This window comes from Suillus fuscotomentosus (assembly GCF_016647785.1).
Source record: "Suillus fuscotomentosus strain FC203 chromosome Unknown F5891scaffold_2, whole genome shotgun sequence".
NCBI lineage: Eukaryota > Fungi > Basidiomycota > Agaricomycetes > Boletales > Suillaceae > Suillus > Suillus fuscotomentosus.
The window spans coordinates 462,008-479,568 of record NW_024539514.1 but is presented as its reverse complement, the minus strand read 5'-3'; the positions used below and the strand labels follow the sequence as shown (position 1 = coordinate 479,568).

At 47.5% G+C, this 17,561-nt stretch overlaps 8 protein-coding genes across 8 annotated transcripts; 4 read left to right on the top strand and 4 right to left on the bottom strand.

The window, feature by feature from the left end:
* The first annotated feature begins 98 nt into the window (after window positions 1–98).
* F5891DRAFT_207591 (uncharacterized protein) lies at window positions 99–756 on the top strand. The gene has a single exon (XM_041370898.1). It carries the CDS (start codon window positions 275–277, stop codon window positions 617–619), a length of 345 nt encoding a protein of 114 aa, XP_041233215.1. The 5' UTR covers window positions 99–274; the 3' UTR covers window positions 620–756.
* Window positions 707–1,952, top strand: F5891DRAFT_207594 (uncharacterized protein). The gene is made up of 2 exons (XM_041370899.1): window positions 707–754; window positions 806–1,952. The coding sequence occupies exon 2, from the start codon at window positions 845–847 to the stop codon at window positions 1,778–1,780; it is 936 nt and encodes a 311-aa protein (XP_041233214.1). The 5' UTR covers window positions 707–754; window positions 806–844; the 3' UTR covers window positions 1,781–1,952.
* A 629-nt stretch (window positions 1,953–2,581) lies between these two features.
* F5891DRAFT_996340 (cell differentiation family, Rcd1-like-domain-containing protein) lies at window positions 2,582–4,377 on the bottom strand. Its single transcript, XM_041378363.1, has 6 exons — window positions 3,928–4,377; window positions 3,685–3,840; window positions 3,516–3,622; window positions 3,133–3,422; window positions 3,014–3,083; window positions 2,582–2,965 (listed from the first exon to the last, which is right to left on the bottom strand). Exons 1-6 carry the CDS (start codon window positions 4,262–4,264, stop codon window positions 2,906–2,908), a joined length of 1,020 nt encoding a protein of 339 aa, XP_041233213.1. The 5' UTR covers window positions 4,265–4,377; the 3' UTR covers window positions 2,582–2,905.
* F5891DRAFT_996333 (kinase-like domain-containing protein) lies at window positions 4,359–6,615 on the bottom strand. Its single transcript, XM_041378362.1, has 9 exons — window positions 6,507–6,615; window positions 6,381–6,458; window positions 6,206–6,328; window positions 6,060–6,156; window positions 5,902–6,007; window positions 5,511–5,847; window positions 5,325–5,465; window positions 5,140–5,273; window positions 4,359–5,090 (listed from the first exon to the last, which is right to left on the bottom strand). Exons 1-9 carry the CDS (start codon window positions 6,531–6,533, stop codon window positions 4,844–4,846), a joined length of 1,290 nt encoding a protein of 429 aa, XP_041233212.1. The 5' UTR covers window positions 6,534–6,615; the 3' UTR covers window positions 4,359–4,843.
* Window positions 6,616–6,693: 78 nt separating this feature from the next.
* F5891DRAFT_1135242 (P-loop containing nucleoside triphosphate hydrolase protein) lies at window positions 6,694–7,571 on the top strand. Its single transcript, XM_041364789.1, has 3 exons — window positions 6,694–6,807; window positions 6,869–7,071; window positions 7,125–7,571. Exons 1-3 carry the CDS (start codon window positions 6,699–6,701, stop codon window positions 7,413–7,415), a joined length of 603 nt encoding a protein of 200 aa, XP_041233211.1. The 5' UTR covers window positions 6,694–6,698; the 3' UTR covers window positions 7,416–7,571.
* A 2,264-nt stretch (window positions 7,572–9,835) lies between these two features.
* Window positions 9,836–11,940, bottom strand: F5891DRAFT_1180662 (cytochrome P450; the record flags this gene model as incomplete). Its single annotated transcript, XM_041365967.1, has 12 exons — window positions 9,836–9,972; window positions 10,029–10,042; window positions 10,098–10,220; window positions 10,273–10,297; window positions 10,351–10,407; window positions 10,458–10,715; window positions 10,776–10,881; window positions 10,935–11,047; window positions 11,100–11,251; window positions 11,318–11,506; window positions 11,559–11,688; window positions 11,745–11,940. 12 exons carry the CDS (start codon window positions 11,938–11,940, stop codon window positions 9,836–9,838), a joined length of 1,500 nt encoding a protein of 499 aa, XP_041233210.1.
* Window positions 11,941–13,060: 1,120 nt separating this feature from the next.
* On the bottom strand, window positions 13,061–15,157 carry F5891DRAFT_1180661 (cytochrome P450; the record flags this gene model as incomplete). Its single annotated transcript, XM_041365966.1, has 13 exons — window positions 13,061–13,197; window positions 13,254–13,267; window positions 13,323–13,445; window positions 13,498–13,522; window positions 13,576–13,632; window positions 13,683–13,872; window positions 13,921–13,934; window positions 13,993–14,098; window positions 14,153–14,265; window positions 14,318–14,469; window positions 14,536–14,724; window positions 14,776–14,905; window positions 14,962–15,157. The coding sequence occupies 13 exons, from the start codon at window positions 15,155–15,157 to the stop codon at window positions 13,061–13,063; spliced, it is 1,446 nt and encodes a 481-aa protein (XP_041233209.1).
* Window positions 15,158–16,038: 881 nt separating this feature from the next.
* Window positions 16,039–17,122, top strand: F5891DRAFT_1273415 (cytochrome P450; the record flags this gene model as incomplete). Its single annotated transcript, XM_041370139.1, has 7 exons — window positions 16,039–16,255; window positions 16,308–16,337; window positions 16,477–16,501; window positions 16,550–16,672; window positions 16,719–16,744; window positions 16,801–16,933; window positions 16,983–17,122. 7 exons carry the CDS (start codon window positions 16,039–16,041, stop codon window positions 17,065–17,067), a joined length of 639 nt encoding a protein of 212 aa, XP_041233208.1. The 3' UTR covers window positions 17,068–17,122.
* Window positions 17,123–17,561: the final 439 nt, after the last annotated feature.

The following is a 17,561-nucleotide window of genomic DNA, read 5'->3' as shown; positions in this document are numbered from 1 at the left end:
AAATGGCAGGTTGTTGTAGGCAATCTGTCATGCTGGCGCTTTTGGTAGTTCTGTCTAACTTACTCCAGGTAGTATCATTCTCGCAGATATCATGTAAATTTTGCAATTAGATAAAGCATTGTAAAGCTTTATATTTTCACGTCAATTATTTGATGCTTCGGAGTTGTGAACCTCCCTTTCGTTATGGCATTTCATAACATTTTATACGATAATCAGGGACGCGTCTTTCCTCTATAAGGTCAAACATAACAATGTGATTGTCGATAGCAAAATTATGCTAGTTCTTGCGATTATGTACTATATATTGTTATTTATTGCTATCTACTTTCCTCACGGGTTCACTGATGCGCCCGTGTTGCCGGGCACAGTGAGAACGAGGGAACGCATTTCGTTTCTCATTCACAAATTGACCAGGACACACTTGAAGGAACACGAAGACCCTGGTTGGCACGCTACTTGGCTTACCAGAGAAGTTTGCACCCAGCCTCTTTGTCCTGGAACTAATTCAGGCAGGGTCGCTATTAGTACGCCCTTTGTACATTGTCCGAGCCATGCCACCGCTGACGCCTTTATCCTTCGAGATTTAGTTACTTGTTCCTGTACAGGATCTGATGAATAGAACAGTTTATCTCATTTTGAATCACATTCTTTATATCTGTATCGACAGCTGCAGGAACATCACTAGCTCCCACTCGCCCTCAACTCAATCCGTTACTTTTATGTCACATGGAGACTCACTCTGGAACAACGACAGGTAATCTTTCTCTGTGAAATTTTGTAAGAACTAGACTGATTACTTCCACAGGTCCTCATCGATTGTCGATGACACTTTCTGTTTCTGTAGATGGAAGCGAGACTGCCCTCATTGAGCAGTGCGGCGCTCACATTGGCGAAGACACGGTTTCATCATCCGAGTCTGTGCCCGCCCTCCGCTTTCAAAAGAATACTCTCGCCCATCTCCCAGTCGAGATTCTTGCGAATATATTTATGTACATCGTATCAGAGGAGGAGAGTTATATGGGCGTATCCAACCCTCGCGGTGCTCCTGCGTGTCTGGCGGCCACGCACGTCTGCACTCTGCAGGCACTGGCGCGAAACCGCCCTCGAGTGCTCGACTCTTTGGGCATTTATCGATGGCGTCTCTGCTCAGTGGCTAGCCACCATGCTGGAGAGGTCGAAGAAAGCTGCCCTGGTCGTCATTTACAATGATCCCAAACCGCTACGACAATGTGGCTTTGAGAAAATTCTTTTACAGTTGCCTCGAATCAAATTTCTCCAGTTGTGTCCATCTCCACCGGAGGCTGATCGCATTTTGGACTGCTTGTCATCGCTACCCGCACCGTTGCTTCATACATTCAAATTCGTGGTCTTTGGGAACGCGACATTCGCTAAGCCCATATCGGACACCATTTTTCAAGGAGAAGCACCCCGACTTCGGAGCGTCCAGCTCGTGCAATGCTACTTCAGTTGGACATCATGTATTTTCAGTGGGCTTCGCTCTCTTCATATAGGATTGTCCCCTAAGCGTAGTCCTCTGTCGCAAATCCTCTCGGCTCTGAGACGCATGCCTGAATTGGAGCTACTTACGCTTGAACCTCGAAGTTCCAAACACTCTGACGCGCCCTTCGATCAAGTTGCACTCCCTCGGTTGAGAAGGGTAGAGCTGTCTAACTCTACTATCCACATTGCTACATCCTTCTTTTTACATCTAGTCCTTCCCGTTGATGTCTGGGTTGTCCTAAGCCTCACGAAAATCGAAAGCGCTCAAAGTTTTTGCTGATCTATTTTCGGCCAATACACAAGAATCATGACGAATCTGTTCCCGTCATTCGGTCCCTACGTGTCAGCCTTTTGCACGACCTTTTCACACTCCGGTTCAGTACGTCAATACCTGAGCATCCGTGGGCCCCTCGTGACAGTCATATACGACTCTCCATTGCATTCTTACACAATTCATGGATCACAAAACCAGACATCTTATTTGACATTTGTCGTGTGGTCCCGCATCGCAAAATCCAACATCTGGTTGCGTCATTCCCCGGCCTCGATACTACAGAGTTTTGGCGCACGGGGTCAGTAGACCTTCCAAAGCTCAAAAGTATCCATCTGGACGACACCCCTATTCAAGGCTTGCTCCTTGCGCTCCTGGTCAGAAATGAGTAGAGCCATCCAGCGTATCCCTCGCTTCGCGTTTTAGAGCTTGGGAATATCAATTTAGGATGTAAGGAACGTTTGTTTCTTGAGCAGGTTCTCACTGTGCTCCGAGCCGGCCGTAGTGTCGGCATACACACGCTCCGACTGACGAGGTGCAGGAATCTGATGTGCGATGATGTGGCACGACTTCAGACAACGGTTTTGGTCGATTGGGACAGGCATGAAGATGCGTTAACGGACACCGACGGTGGTTGTCTTTGCCGCAGCTGCAACGATAACGATTCTGAATAGTATATGGTTTAAACGCTGTTGTGCTTTCCGGGGACTTATTTTAACATGTCCGGACCTAATATATGTATGGATACTTGTGAGCATGTTATCAGTGCACGGTGAGAACAAAGAACGCCGACGTGGACCCAATCACAGCTTTCACGTGCACACAGTGCGTCGTCACTCAAGCAAAGACAACCGTTTTCGCTCGAGAACCGCACCTCGGTGAATTTCAGGTATTCATAAGGTAGATACAAATGCAATGCTCTACTCAGATAATCAATTAGTAAGAGATTTAGATAGCAAGGGCCTGCGTTGGTACAAGAGACACAAAAGTGCGCATACAATCACCAGTCGGTTGAGAGGTGGCGACAGTTCGTAATGGTTCGGAAAAAAAAGAAGCATCAGATCTCATGGGAGTAGTCCGAATTTTTAGGATTCGTAAGTGGGTCGTTTTGATAGATCTATTTCAGCGTGGGCATCACTGCTCGTTGAGGTTGTTTAAAAGAGTCGTCAGACATCGTTTGGTGACCATGTCTCCCTATTGATCAGTATCAGCAATGCTCTCTGCTGAAGAGTGCACACGAACCTTGAGAAGCACGCTGAACGTCTGATCACGCAGCGGTTCAGGGAGACAAGCCCTTAGCGCTTCCCTCGCTCTGTAAATTAAATCAGCCCCGCCTACCCGCAAAACAAAACAAAACCCACCTCATATTATCACTAAGCCTCAAATAACACCTCACCACATGCTTCAGCAGCCTAACAGCCTGCGTTTCCACCAACTGATTCACCATATTACTCAAAACCGTCCCCACGGCATAAAACCGCTCGTAAGTGTGGCAAATGTACGTAAGACCTGTTTCGTCGAGTAGGATCTTTTGGACGATGAAGATGGCGACTGTTTTGGAGAGCTCGGAACCCGTTTCCATTATACGGAGACAGAGGGGAATGATTTCGGTTGAGAGGAGGAAGTGGATGACTGTGTTATTGTCGTTTTGCTAGGGGTACGTGAGATTTTGTTTAGGATTTGAATTTGAAATCGAAGGGGGATATGGGGAGGTGAGGGGGAAGAGGGAGAGGAAGAGACGAACCTTGACGAGGGCGCCAATAACGCCTAGGGAAGTGAGTCTGAGGTATTCAAACGGCCGCGTTTTCGAGGTCGTGTTCAAGAACGGGTATAAAAACAACGGGATATGCGCTGTTGTCATAAATAAAAAGTCAGCCCGAACCCTACCAACCCAACCCAAGCACAAAGCCCACCATTCAAGAACAATTGTCTCGTATCCGGATGCGAAGCCACGCACTGGAGTAACGCAAGGGCATTGCACACTCGGTTCGATACGTGTGCTGTGAGGTTAGGAGGGGAGAGGAGGGGGTAGACGGATACTATTTCTTGTAATAGCGCTGGCATGATACCTGTACATTCCAATCATCAGCGTGCGACACCACATTAAACATCAATGAGCGCCAGTAAACCAACAAAACTCAATCAAAAAAACCCACCAAAGGAATGCCAAAGCACCAACGCAAGCTCCTCATACTGCTCTCTCTTCTTACTCAACTCCAGCAATGCAGCCTCGCGCGCATTAGGATCCGTAAGGTCAATGACTAGACTATATATTTTGCTCTCTTCTTGAAGACCCATGATGTGTTGGTGTGGGTGCAGGGATGGCGTATGGCTCTGAGTGTGGGTGTGGGTGTCGGAGTATCCGGATAGCGCAGACCCCGCTAGGCGCTGCTGCTGCTGTTGCTGCTGTTGCTGTTGCTGGTATGGGTTGAACTGTCCAGCATGCTGGAGGTATGAGAGCGGTTTGGGGGAGATGAGCCCCGCCATGGCCATGGTTTTTGGGAAGCGTGGTCAGTGGATGTGAACAGCAAGGAACATGTTTACGCTGGAGCGATTGCCCTGATGTGTGTTTGCTTAGTAAGCTATCTTTGTGACGGCCCGGGACCCTACAGCAACAAATCGCGATTATTAATGGGTTGATAGTATACGCAAGTCCAGGCGTCGTATAGCATGTAAATCCACCACAGACTAGCCAGCAAACTAGCGCTAAATAGACGAAAAACTGGAAAATGAATTGAAAGAAAGACTCGACCCCCTCAAAAACCAAGAAGAGCCAAAGAAAATCCAATAAACTACAACGGAAAGCTCATAGAACAAATGGCGATGAGTGTCAGAAACGGACTTGTTATGTGTCATGTTAGAACAAATCGAAGGTATCCGGTGAGCAGCGCACTTGAAGTGAGTTGATAAGGAAAGCGAGCAACAGCAACCAAGATTAGGTCCCCGAAATGAGTGAATGGGGCATGTGTGGGAATCGGGTGCCGTACATATCGACAAGGTACATGGGGGAATATTTGCAGATACATCGTCAGCGGTCGTCATTTCGTCTGGCGGGTTGGGGTGGGGTACGGATCACGAGTAGTTCTTCTCCAGGACCCGAGGCATCTTCTCCATTCGGACATCATCGCCATCAAACTCGCTTTCGTCGTGCTCATGTACGACGCTGACGCCCTCGACCGGTGAGTCTGCTACGGGTGTTACAGGTCGACTTGATACGAGTCCGCCTGTGGAGGAAGTTGCAGTGATGGTTGATACGATCTGTTGATTCTGGGGATAGTATGATCGCCGGAGCATCTTCTTGAAGTCATATGATGCAAACCTATGTCAAATTAGAAGGATGCGAGGAAAAACATAGTGAAAGTGCGCACTGCTCTTCCATTTGTCTCATTTCGGTGCTCAGCGTGTTAACATCTCGTGTCTTCCGTGCTTTAGCCTTCAACGGATTGTCTTCAAGCAACAGTTCTTCCAATTCGTGTGATGCATCAAAGTTTGCCTTCTTTGACTGCGAAGGGATTTAGAAAGTGGATACTATTCGGACTAAAGAAGGACCCACATCGGGAGTGAACGGTGGTGGTAATTCTTTGGATTCAAGTGCCGCCCAGTCTATCGGTTGAAACCAGGGGTGTCGTTGCATTACTTCATAACCATCGTTTTGCTTGCATGTCAGTCTTTTGGAAGGGTCACGGTCCAAGAACTGAGGGAAATCAGCACAAGATAACAGGCGGTATGACCAACTCACCCCTTTCAATGCCATCATGCCTGCTCGCGAACACTTCTTATCGGCGTCGTCGGGAAAGCGTAAGCTGTCTTTGCTGATGCTATGGGTTAAGTCGGCGTTTGTCTTGCCGCGGAAGGGTCTCCGACCAAAGAGGAGCTCATATGCGCAAACGCCCAGACTCCACCAGTCGATCGGGTAAGTATAGCCGCGTTTAGCGAGAATCTCGGGAGCCATGTAAGCCATGCTACCTGCAATGCCAGTAAGCATGCGGCGCTCGCTAAAGTGAACAGCAATATTGAAATCTGTGAGATGTGCATGTCCCCGTTCATCGAGGAGGATGTTATCCGGTTTGAGATCGCTGGTGAGATAATTAAGAAAGGATAAATAGATCCGGGATCAGATTTATACATACCGGTGCATGATTCTGTGCTCATGAAGGAAGGCTAGAGCTGAAGCTATTTCTGCAACGTAGAAGCGTACTGTATCCTCTGGCAACGAGCCTAACCGTTCGAGGTGAACTGGGTTGAAACGGGCTAAGCAAAGAGGACGACGAGAACGAGGGCAACGTACATCTAAGGTCACCACCAAGCATGAGATCCAAGACGAAGAAACAGTTTTCATCATCTTGGAATGCATAACGAAGGTTAACGACAAATGGATGGTCGATCTTTGGGTGGGATAAGTGGGAAGTAAAGACGATATGGCAAGATACTAACCTCCTCGAGTAATTTTCGCTCCTGAATGATATTTGCAACTGCTTTCATCTTTACGCACTTTGTCTTGTTGATATATTTCAAGGCATACAACTCTCTGGTCTGTTTGTGTTGAACCATTCGGACCTAAAGCCTTGTTCGTTTTGTCAGCGAAGACTGAGGTGTGACGGATACCGACCTTTCCAAAGGCGCCCTTTCCGACACATCTCAAGAGAACAAAGTGAAAGAGATTAACGTCGCCTTCAAAATCGACCGGCTATAAGGATGAATGAGTTAGTTCGAGGTAGAATGAAGGCAAGGATACCTGAGGTCGACAGCAAAGGGCGCCCATAGGGTATTATATGAGGGGTAGGGAAGAGAAGTAAGCTTGGTTGTGCGTTGTGTCCGTCGTGGTCGTCTCAGGCAGATATTCCTGTCACGCTTCGTGTGACGTTGTTTGATGCGTAATTATTTAATTTCTGTCACAGACTTATTTTAGGCATTCATTACTTCTTCCATGACAATACCTCCTCTAGTCGTATTTGGGCCCTCGGGAGTAGGCAAGGGCACTCTCATCAACCGTCTCATCAAAGAATTTCCAAACTCTTTTGGATTCAGTGTCTCTCGTACGGAGGCTTTTTTTCTTAACCCTCTCACACTGTCATTTAACTAGTTCCCATCCCAAAGATACTACCCGCGCTCCACGTCCTGGTGAGATAGACGGCAAAGCATACCACTTTACCACAACCGATAACTTCAAGAAACTCATCTCTGAGGCCGCCTTCATCGAGCACGCCCAATTTTCGGGCAACTTCTATGGCACTACCATACAAGCTGTACAAGATGTCGCAGCAACAGGCAAGCGGTGCATCCTCGATATTGAAGTTCAGGTACGTTTCATTGACTTCTCCTTCTAGGCCGGTCTTCACGATAACCATCCTAGGGTGTCCAACAGATCAAGCAAACGCCCCTGCATGCCACAATTGTCTTCGTCTCCCCACCCTCCATGACCGTGCTAAGTAAGCGGTTGCGTGGTCGCGCCACAGATTCTGAAGATGCCATCCAGCGTCGTCTCGCAATCGCACGTAGAGAGATCGACTATGCTCGTGAACCTGGCTCAGTCGACTACGTTATCGTCAATGATGATCTTGATGCAGCATATCAATTGTTAAAGAGAATCGCAAACGTAGAGTTAGATGTGAGTGGGGATCGGATGCCTCCCTTGGATGATTAGATTCTTCTATTTATACCCTAACCTTATCTGTGTGGGGATGATTACACTGGATGTACTATATCATATAAATTTTCTATCTTCCGTTACCGCCTTCAAATACTTAATGTTGAGGCCTAATCGCTGTATCCCAATTGCAAGGCAGTCGTTGTTTGCAAATGCCGTAAATAGTGTCTGAAGTGGCTCTGCACGTTTCTCTCCACTTCCATCCTGTTTACATAGTCGCCCGTGGTATTGAAGCGGACGCCAACGGTGTTTGCTTTCTCTCGGTGTCATCTGCTATCTCACCCTTGCCAACTCCACTGACAACGAAGGCACTGCATGCATTCTGCCCTGATTGGAGTCTGGACACCAGCCCGACAACGTGCATTCAGCACGCATCACTTGGCTTTCGTTAGTCGCAACTTTTTCACAACAACCGACCATGACAACCTCGCGAAAGAAAAACATCAATGATAGTCCACGCATCTAAGAGATGGAGGGCAGAAATACTAGGCAGTGGCACTCATTCACTCATCTGATGACTTTATACTGGAATAACTGGCAGAGCGCTCAGCGTCCATGTCGCAGGTGTTGCCCTGTTCCCTGTCTTCTTTTCAGCGTATTTATCGTACAGACCGCCCTGGTCAATGTCCGTCGCCAGCGCAGGAGGCAAGCCTGCTACCACTACGCAGCTAGCTTTCGTCATGACAATCTGCTCAAATTACCATAATGTGATCATGTCTCGACGACGCATTCGCATCTTCATCGCCTGGTTGCGGCTCATTGTCAAGAAGACTGCATCTGGCTCATACAAAATTCTTCTCTCTGTCTTCTTGCGACTTTTCCGGTGCTGGCAAGATGTCATCAACACAAAAGAGAGAACTTGTCAAGAGCCACGGCGGGGTTTAGCGTTGAGTCTTCACCCAATCGAACGAGACGAGTTGCTGATAATTATATCCACAGTACGCCAGGTTTGACCTTGAGGTTAAGAAAGGCATTTTTAACAGTTCAGAGTAAGCATAGAGAGCCAGCCACAAAATTGAAATTGTCTAGTGCAGAGTTTACTCCGATAGCGGGTTGGGAGCCGCTCAAGCACCCAAAAAGGTCTTCGTTTTTCAATCACCTACACAAAGTACGTCAACTGCCCTTTTGAATGATCCCACTCATATAAGTGAGTTTTCAGTACTAACAAGGGCACACCTTCGGTCGTCCTTTTTCCAATCAATTGTGTTTACAGTGGCAAGTCATGAAATACAATATTTATGTAGTCTTGGACAGTCCTCCGTTTGTGTCTCTTCGCGTTCGACAACGTTGTATATGCCTTGACTAAAATCGGTTTCCCTCGACCTAGACGTCCCTCAACGAAAAAGAAGTTGCGCAGAGCAGACATCGTCTTGTCCCCATGTATCAACTAGCGTTGAAGCTTATGAAGGATGCCAAGGAGTTCGGCTACTACTATGCATTTGTTGATCACGACAAACGCTGGATCGAAAGCCGTACATATCATATCATAGAGACTATAGGTGTTCCGTGGAAATCTGTCTAGTTATCCACGTGGACAACTCGGTGGATAATACAAGGCCAAAATTCATAGGTGGATAACGTGCAGCCACGTCAGGGTGTTTTTTCTTTAGGGTATCATGATGTCGAATCACGTTCTCACACATTCTCACACACCCTTCCAAATATTGACTGGAAACACATTTCCTGTTTCAAAATAGTCGCTCTCTTCCGGAGGATGTCGTTGTGAGACTTGAACAAATCATTTGACATGCTCAGGCAGGTAAGCAACGGGTCGCGTTTGTATTTCAAATTTGGGATGCTTCTAAAGAAATACAGCAGGGTAGCAGTTGGCTCATTCTTCAGCATATTCTTTGCTGCAGCATTGTTTATTGGCTGGCATAACCACTCTTGCGATATGGCTCACTGGATGCCCACATCAGCACCCTGAATAATTGGACAATATCTCAGGCCATGCATCTGGACTGGTCTCTCTGTGGATTGTCGGGGATCGCATATTACATCTAATCTTACGACTTTCTATAGCATCTTCAACTGCATAACCCAATCTCAAACGAGTCCATGGGTCGACCGATATTCAGGGAAGCCAATGTTGCAACGGGGAGGGACCTGTGAACCGATCAACGGTGTTCAGGGTAGTTGCGCCGTGCTACAAGATTTTTGAAACGTTCTTGAAAACTCAACGAATTCGAAAGCAATTCTCTCGTTGACCAGAGACAGAAGTCGCAGACCGTGTCATCCAGTGCACTCTACGCCGTGGTACTATTACATCACACACCACCTCAAGTACAAACGAAGTCTAAATCATCGCTCGGAGGTGTCTTTCTCTCGCTCCGTTCACAATCTCAAACGAACACTGAAATGGTTCAGGGTGACTTCGGTAGAATTAGCTGCAGGTTCTCGAGTACATACTAGGCCACTTACATCGCCACGCCGGTGGTGAACTCCGGCTTCACCTCAATCTTGTTTCCGTTTGAGTCTTTGGCATGATCGATGCGCAAGACGGCGAGTATGGCAGCAGCTGCGGTCCACAGACTATTCTCTGCGAACCAGCGACCTACCAAGGAAATTTATCATTTTCAGCACTGCCAGATCAACCACGAATAATCCTACCAGGACAAGTACGCCTTGAAATAAGGGTCAGTGAATGATTGAAAATGATAGCAGGTACGGAATATTTACCTGCCATGACCAAAGGCAAAATGGTTGACGAAAGGGTCTTTCAGCTTCCCGTCGACTGTCAGATGGCGATTAGGATCGAAGCGCGATGCATCGGGAAATATGTCTTCATCCCGAGAGAGTGCCCTGAGCCACGCTCAGCTCAAGCCGCCGTTACATGCACTCCACCATGACATACCACTGGTTAACCATTACCATTGCACCTGATTGAACTGTGGATTAGTCAAAGACAACTTCGACACATACGACTTCGAACCTTTGGGTATGAAGTACCCGTCGTAAACATCATCATTTGACGTCGCATGTGGAATTCCTGTGCAAGTGGTCGAACATTCAAACAGAGTTATATTACTGCGGACTGACCTAAGGGAGCAACAGGATACCATCTCAGGACCTCGCGGAGGATGGCATCAAGGTAGGGCATTGACGCCCTGTCATCAAGGCACGGCATTCTATCGTGTTTCACAGCTTGATCAATTTCTGCGCGAGCCCGAGCTTGGACATCAGGATAGAGCACCGTGGCCAGCAAGAATGTCTGCAATGTGGATGCAGTCTGCGCAGTGCGGGACATCAAATCAGGATCAGGACTGCTTAAGTAGCGACACACTGTGTCCATGCCAACTAAGATCCCGTACTTCCGTCAATGGATGAGTTTTGTCCTGGTAACAAAAAACCTCTTACCTAAATATCCCGTCAACGCAACAGCCTTCATAGTGTCTTCATCAGCCTCGTCGTGAGCTTGACTGAGAAAGTCAGCGACCAATGAGCATGAAGCAATACCATTTGCCTTCACGCAATCAGATCAGGCGAATTTCCATCCACAGCTCTGCGCAAACGTACCATCTGTGCCTTTACTTCATTGAAGGGCTCGTTCAGAAGCTGTTGAGCCAATTCTCTACAGCGTCCGATCAGGGAAAATGCTCCACCGAAGCACCAGAATGGCAACTTTTCGACTGCAGCCTTGTGTTGAATGTTCAAAATTATGTCTTCGATAAAGGCACTCACGGAAAGGAAAGGCTGTGAACATGGCAGCCTTCTCGGGAGAAACAATACGATTGCCAATATCAAAAAGTTCGCGTGCGCGGGAAAGAAATGGGTCTTCATGTCCGTGAGCATGGTATCCATATGTCACAGCCATGATTAGGGACGCCGTGTATCTGTCACAAAGATTGATAGTCAACTGGACCATACATCACTACGACATCGCTGGATCAGGTACGAACGTTTCAGTCTGATGCTGCGGGTCACCAATGCCATCCAAGAGATTAACCACTAGCTCATTTGCGTGGCGAGAGTACATCTCGTAGTATGAGACCGAGACTTCGGCCCTGAGGACTTGATGGAATATCTTGCGATGTCGCCGTAAAGTCTCGCCATATGGCAGGAGCACAGTATTGAAATCCACTCCGGCTCTGTATCGTCAGTGAATGAAGGACAAACTGAATGGAACCCGACAATGCATACAATTCGTTGGTGCGAATAATGGGGCGAGTAGAGTAATTCCCAGAACGCTTGTCGAGCAGCTCCCGCGCGACAGTTTCAGAATTTATGATAATCAAGTCGATCCCAAATATTGAGGAGTGAATGATTTTCCCTATGATCAGAGATGGATTAAGAGCTTGGTAAAGGGGCCACCGGTCTGCTACCAACCATATGTCTTTCCCCATGCAGTATATGTGAGCCAAGGTCGTTTAGTATCCAGTTGCAGCGCGTTACCGAGAAATGGTAACGGAGGGGGGCCAGGCGGCAAAGGTAAAGGGTAGGCACGTTTGCGAGTCAGACGCGCAACGACAACCAGGGCAACGATGCATGATATCCCTGAAGCGAGAATATGAGTGGAGAACATGATGAGGGATTAGTATAGTCGAGCCCAAGACATATTTGATAATTCGGCTCATGATTGAAGGCGTCTTTGACCCGAATAGCATACTCACAGGTTTCGGAGTTGAAGACAGGTGTGATGGTACCTGTGAGGTGCGAGTCGCTATGTCAAGTACTCACCGGACTTTGACGCAAAATAGTTAAGTGCTCATTTCAGCCCGATTCTGTGAACTGGTGCTCCCAGTCACAAGCGTACTCCGTCTCGACTCTCCTGATCAAGTCACTAGCCATCGTCAACTTTCTAAATTTCTGTCACAACCAGGCGCCCCACACAACACGAACAGCTCGGTATATAAACTTTCCAAGTTGGAAGACGCGCTCAAAAACCTTTTTTCTAGAATCATGAACTTTTCGGAACTCCTGATAGGTTCTTCAGTGCCTTCACGAGATATTGGTTCATAAAAATTCATCCAATTGGGGCGGTATAGGAATTTTACCGGTAAGCTCAACATTGGATGAAATGGATACAATGACTTATTCGTGAATGATGATTTTGCTTTATATCGTCGATGCGATTAAAATCTATGCCAGTCTACCTAGGGTACTGCTTGTTGTCGATATCCACTGTCTCGCCGTCTCATTCGTCTAGACTCAGAGACGTCTATAACACATGTCTCCACCTAATTGAATTCTATTCTTTACATCCACCAGGCATCGCTGTTTGGAATTCAATGTTCTATCGGGGCGCATCTTACATCTGATCGTACGACTTTCTCTAGTGTCCACAGCTGTATAATGCAATCCCAATCTACGTAAGTCGTAGTACGAGCGTTGCAACAGAGAAGGGCCCGCGAACCTATCAACAGTGTGCAGCCTGGTTGCACCTGGTCACGAGATCTTCTGGTTTCTGAAGACTCAATGAATTCTCGTTCATCAGAGGTCGCAAAACCGTGCCATCCAGTGCACTCTGCGTCGTGGTACTATTACATGACACCACCTAAAGTACAAACGAAGTCTCATTCGAATTCATCATCGCTCGGATGTGTCTTTCTCTCGCCGTGTTCACGATTTCAAACGAACACTGAAATGGTTCAGGGTGACTTTGGTAGAGTAAGCTGTAGGTTCTTGAGTACATACTAGGCCACTTACACCGCCAAGCCGGTGGTGAACTCCGGCTTCACCTCAATCTTGTTTCCGTTCGAGTCTTTGGCATGATTGATGCGCAAGACGGCGAGTATGGCAACAGTAGCAGTCCACAGACTGTTCTCTGCGAACCAACGACCTGCCAAGGAAATTTATCATCCTCAGCACTGCCAGATCAACCACGAATAATCCTACCAGGACAAATACGCCTTGGAATAAGGGTCAGTGAATGATTGAAAATGATAGCAAGTGCGGAATGTTTACCTCCCATGACCAAAGGCAAAATGGTTGACGAAAGGGTCTTTCAGCTTCCCGTCGACTGTCAGATGGCGACTTGGCACGAAGCGCGATGCATCGGGAAATATGTCTTCATCCCGAGAGAGTGCCCTGAGCCACGCTCAGCTCAAGCCGCCGTTACATGCACTCCACCATGACATACCACTGATTCACCATTACCATCGCACCTGATTGAACTGTGGATTAGTCAACGACAACCTCGACATATACGACTTCGAACCTTTGGGTATGAAGTACCCGTCGTAAACATCATCATTTGACGTCGCATGTGGAATTCCTGTGCAAGTGGTCGAACATTCAAACAGAGTTATATTACTGCGGACTGACCTAGGGGGACGACAGGATGCCATCTCAGAACCTCGCGGAGGATGGCATCAAGGTAGGGCATTGACGCCCTGTCATCAAGGCACGGCATTCTATCGTGTTTTACAGCTTGATCAATTTCTGCGCGAGCCCGAGCTTGGACGTCAGGATAGAGCACCATGGCCAGCAGAAATGTCTGTAATGCAGACGCAGTCTGTGGGACGTCAAAATAAGAATCAGGACTAGGTAAGTAGCGACTCACAGTGTCCATGCCAACTAAGATCCCGTACTCCTGTCAATGGATGAATTTGGTCCTGGTAAAAAAAACCCTTACCTAAATATCCTGTTAACGCAACAGCCTTCATGGTGTCTTCGTCAGCGTTGTCGTGAGCTTGACTGAGAAAGTCAGCTACTAATGAGTATGAAGCAGTACCATTTGCCTTCATGCAAACAGATCAGGCGAAAATTACATCCACAGCTCTGCGCAAACGCACCATCTGTGCCTTTACTTCATTGAAGGGCTCGATCAAAAGCTGTTGAGCTAATTCTCTACTGCGTCCCATCAGGGAAAATGCTCCACCGAAGCACCACAACGGCAAATTTTTGACTATAACCTCATGCTAAATGCTCACAACGATGTCATCGGCAAAGGCACTCACGGAAAGGAAAGGCTATGAGCATCCCAGACTTCTCGGGAGAAGCGACATGTTCGCCAATATCAAAGAGTTCGCGCGCGCGGGAAAGAAATGGGTCTTCATGTCCGTGAGCATGGTGTCCGTATGTCACAGCCATGATTAGGGATGCCGCGTATCTGTCGCAAAGATCAATAGTCAACTGGACCATAAATCACAACAACACCGCTAGATTAGGTACAAACATTTCAGTCTGATGCTGCCAGTCGCTAGTGACATCCAAGAGATTGACGACTAGTTCGTTTGCGTGACGAGAGTACATCTCATGGTGTGAGGCTGACACATCGGCTCTGAGAACTTGATGAAAGATCTTGCGATGTCGCCGTAAAGTCTCGCCATATGGCAGGAACACAGTATTGAAATCGACTCCGGCTCTGTATCGTCAGTGAATGAATAACAAACTGGTGAGAACCGACAATGCATACAATTCGCTGGTAGGAATAATGGGGCGAGAAGAGTAATTCCCAGAACGCCTGTCGAGCAGCTCCCGCGCGGTGGCTTCAGAGTTTATGATAATAAAGTTGATCCCAAATGTGCGGCAATAAACGATTTTCCCTATGATCAGAGATGAATTAAGAGCTTGGTAAAGAGGTCATCGGTCTGCTACCAACCATATGTCTTTCCCCATGCAGTATATGTGAGCCAAGGTCGTTTAGTATCCAGTTGCAGCGCGTTACCGAGAAATGGTAACGGAGGGGGGCCAGGCGGCAAAGGTAAATGGTAGGCACGTTTGCGAGTCAGACGCGCGACGACAACCAGGGCAACAATGCATGATATCCCTGAAGCGAGAATATGAGTGGAGATCATGGCGAGGGATTATGGTCGAGTCCAAGACATGTTGTTCGCCTCATAAATGGCATTTTTGACCCGAATAGCATATTTCAAAGTCCAGGTGGTTCGAGTCGCGGCTCGCCATCGGTACTAGCCTATCGATAAGATTCCTAGGTCCGGAGCGAGCTCGCACTGCACGAATTGTCCTAAAATCTTATATGAATCGGTTATGTACAGCGGCCACCGGTCACCGGTCACTGATGAGATGACTATGACTGCCAGTTCGGCTCCTACAGCAAGGTACGAGCAAAAAGGTGAGGACCTCGTAAGTTCACCGCTCAGCTGCAAGCATGGACCTTACATAATAAGTCCATCAATATTTTCGCTCTTTTCTTGTAAATGAGATGCGATGCATTATAGCTAGTATGTACTCCCTCTGATATTGGTAGCACATATATAGTTCTACAGGGAGGAGCAGATGGGCTTGAGTTGACCAGAAGATGTTAACATTGTGAAACTACCAAATCGGGATATTTTTTGGGCGGTAGTGGCCGCTTCGGGCAACTTCAAATAAAATTATGTAACACGTTCATCCCGCAATTGAAATCATTGTTCAGAACTATAGTAGAGCTACTTGGAGGATATGCGAGTTGAGTATCTTCCAGAGGTGATCTTATTTTCAGAGCTGATGAAGTTCCCGAGGTCTTTTTAATATTACACTAGTCTGGTACCTTGTTTTCGCCACGGCTTAGCTCCGGGAGTCCGGGTCACCACACTCCTCAAGTTGCTACTATTCGGTTGCTTATTCTCATTAGCATAGCATCTAGCTGCATTCGTTCCTTGTTCTCCCCCCACTGCTTTTGTTGGTGTGACGGCTATCTTGACATGTCTATCATTTATGTAATATCATTTTCACAATGCGTCACAATAAGATCGCTGTTCGTTTGCCAGCCCACACGGCAGCTCAGTCCTTCAACGTCCAGCCCGAGCTAACGCTAGGACACAGCCAACATCACGATGCCTTCGCACTCGACCTTCTCCCCTTTACAGCAACAGAGAAATTCCTGCCGGCCATGGTGCTCTATCCTGACGTCCAAAGCAGGGCCCGTGCAGAAATTGACCAAGTTGTGAAGCGTGATAAAATGCCGCCCGTCACTGCTCTACCTTGATGCCATTCTCCGCGAAGTCCTGAGATGGCATCCTCACGTCCCCCTAGGTAAGTCTGCAGTAATATAACTGTGTTTCAGTCGTCGACCCCTTGCACAGGAATTCCACATGTGGCCTCAAATGATGATATTTACGACGGGTACTTTATGCCCAAAGGGCTGTCGTCAACTTATCTGTAGTTTGATCAGGTGCGGGAGTGATGGTTTATCAGTGGTATGTCACATTGGAGTGTGACGGCTGCTTGAGCTGAACATGATCCAGGGCATTGTCCCGGGATGAAGACATGTTTCCCGACGCATCACGCTTCAAACCTAGTCGCCATCTAACAGTTGATGGGAAGCTGAAGGTCCCTTTTTTTAATCATATGGCCTTTGGTCATGGCAGGTGGATATTTCACACTTGCTATCATTTTCAATCATTTACTGACCAGGCTTGCTGCAAGGCGTATCTGTCCTGGTAGGTTGATTCATGGTTGATCTGGCAGTGTTGATGAAGATAAATGTTCTTGGCAGGTCGTTGGTTTGCAGAGGGCACTCTGTGGACTGCAGCTGCTACCATACGCACTGTCTTACGCGTCGATCATGCCAAAGACTCAAACGGAGACAGGATTGAGGTGAAGCTGGAGTTCACCACCGGCTTGGCGAGGTAAGTGACCTAGTATGTATTCGAGAGCGTGTGGCTGACTCCACAGAAGTCACCCTGAACCATTTCATTGCTCGTTTGAAAGCGTGAACACAGCGAGAGCAACACACCTCCGAGCAACGATGGATTCGAAGTAGTCTTGGTTTGTGCTGCCGTGTGATGAATATATATATGACATCAACCCCGTGGCCGAAAGCTCAAATGAGTGCCCATAGAAGAGTGAAAAAGTTACAGACATGCTTCCACTTATGATCCGTTGTTTAGGATCAAAAGTTCTATCAAGCGCGACAGAGCGCCTTGCCCCGGTCTTCAATCTGCCAGTTGTACTTCCGATTTGGGGTTGTGCTTCTAGTGAAATTCAGCATATTCTGTACTACAGCATTGTTTATTGTGATCTCCCTCAATGCTCATTAATGGTCGCTTGGGCTGCCATAGTCATTCTTGCGATACAGCTCACTGGGTGCCCACATTAGCACCCTGAATAACTCAGACCATACATCTGAACCGGTCATCGTGGATCAGGTGATTGCATCTTACATTGGGTTTTAATAGGTTTAAACGAATTGAATCAACGCTCGCACTCGGCTCTGGCCGAGTCTCAGCTCTGCGCACATACCTGTCACTGATTGTG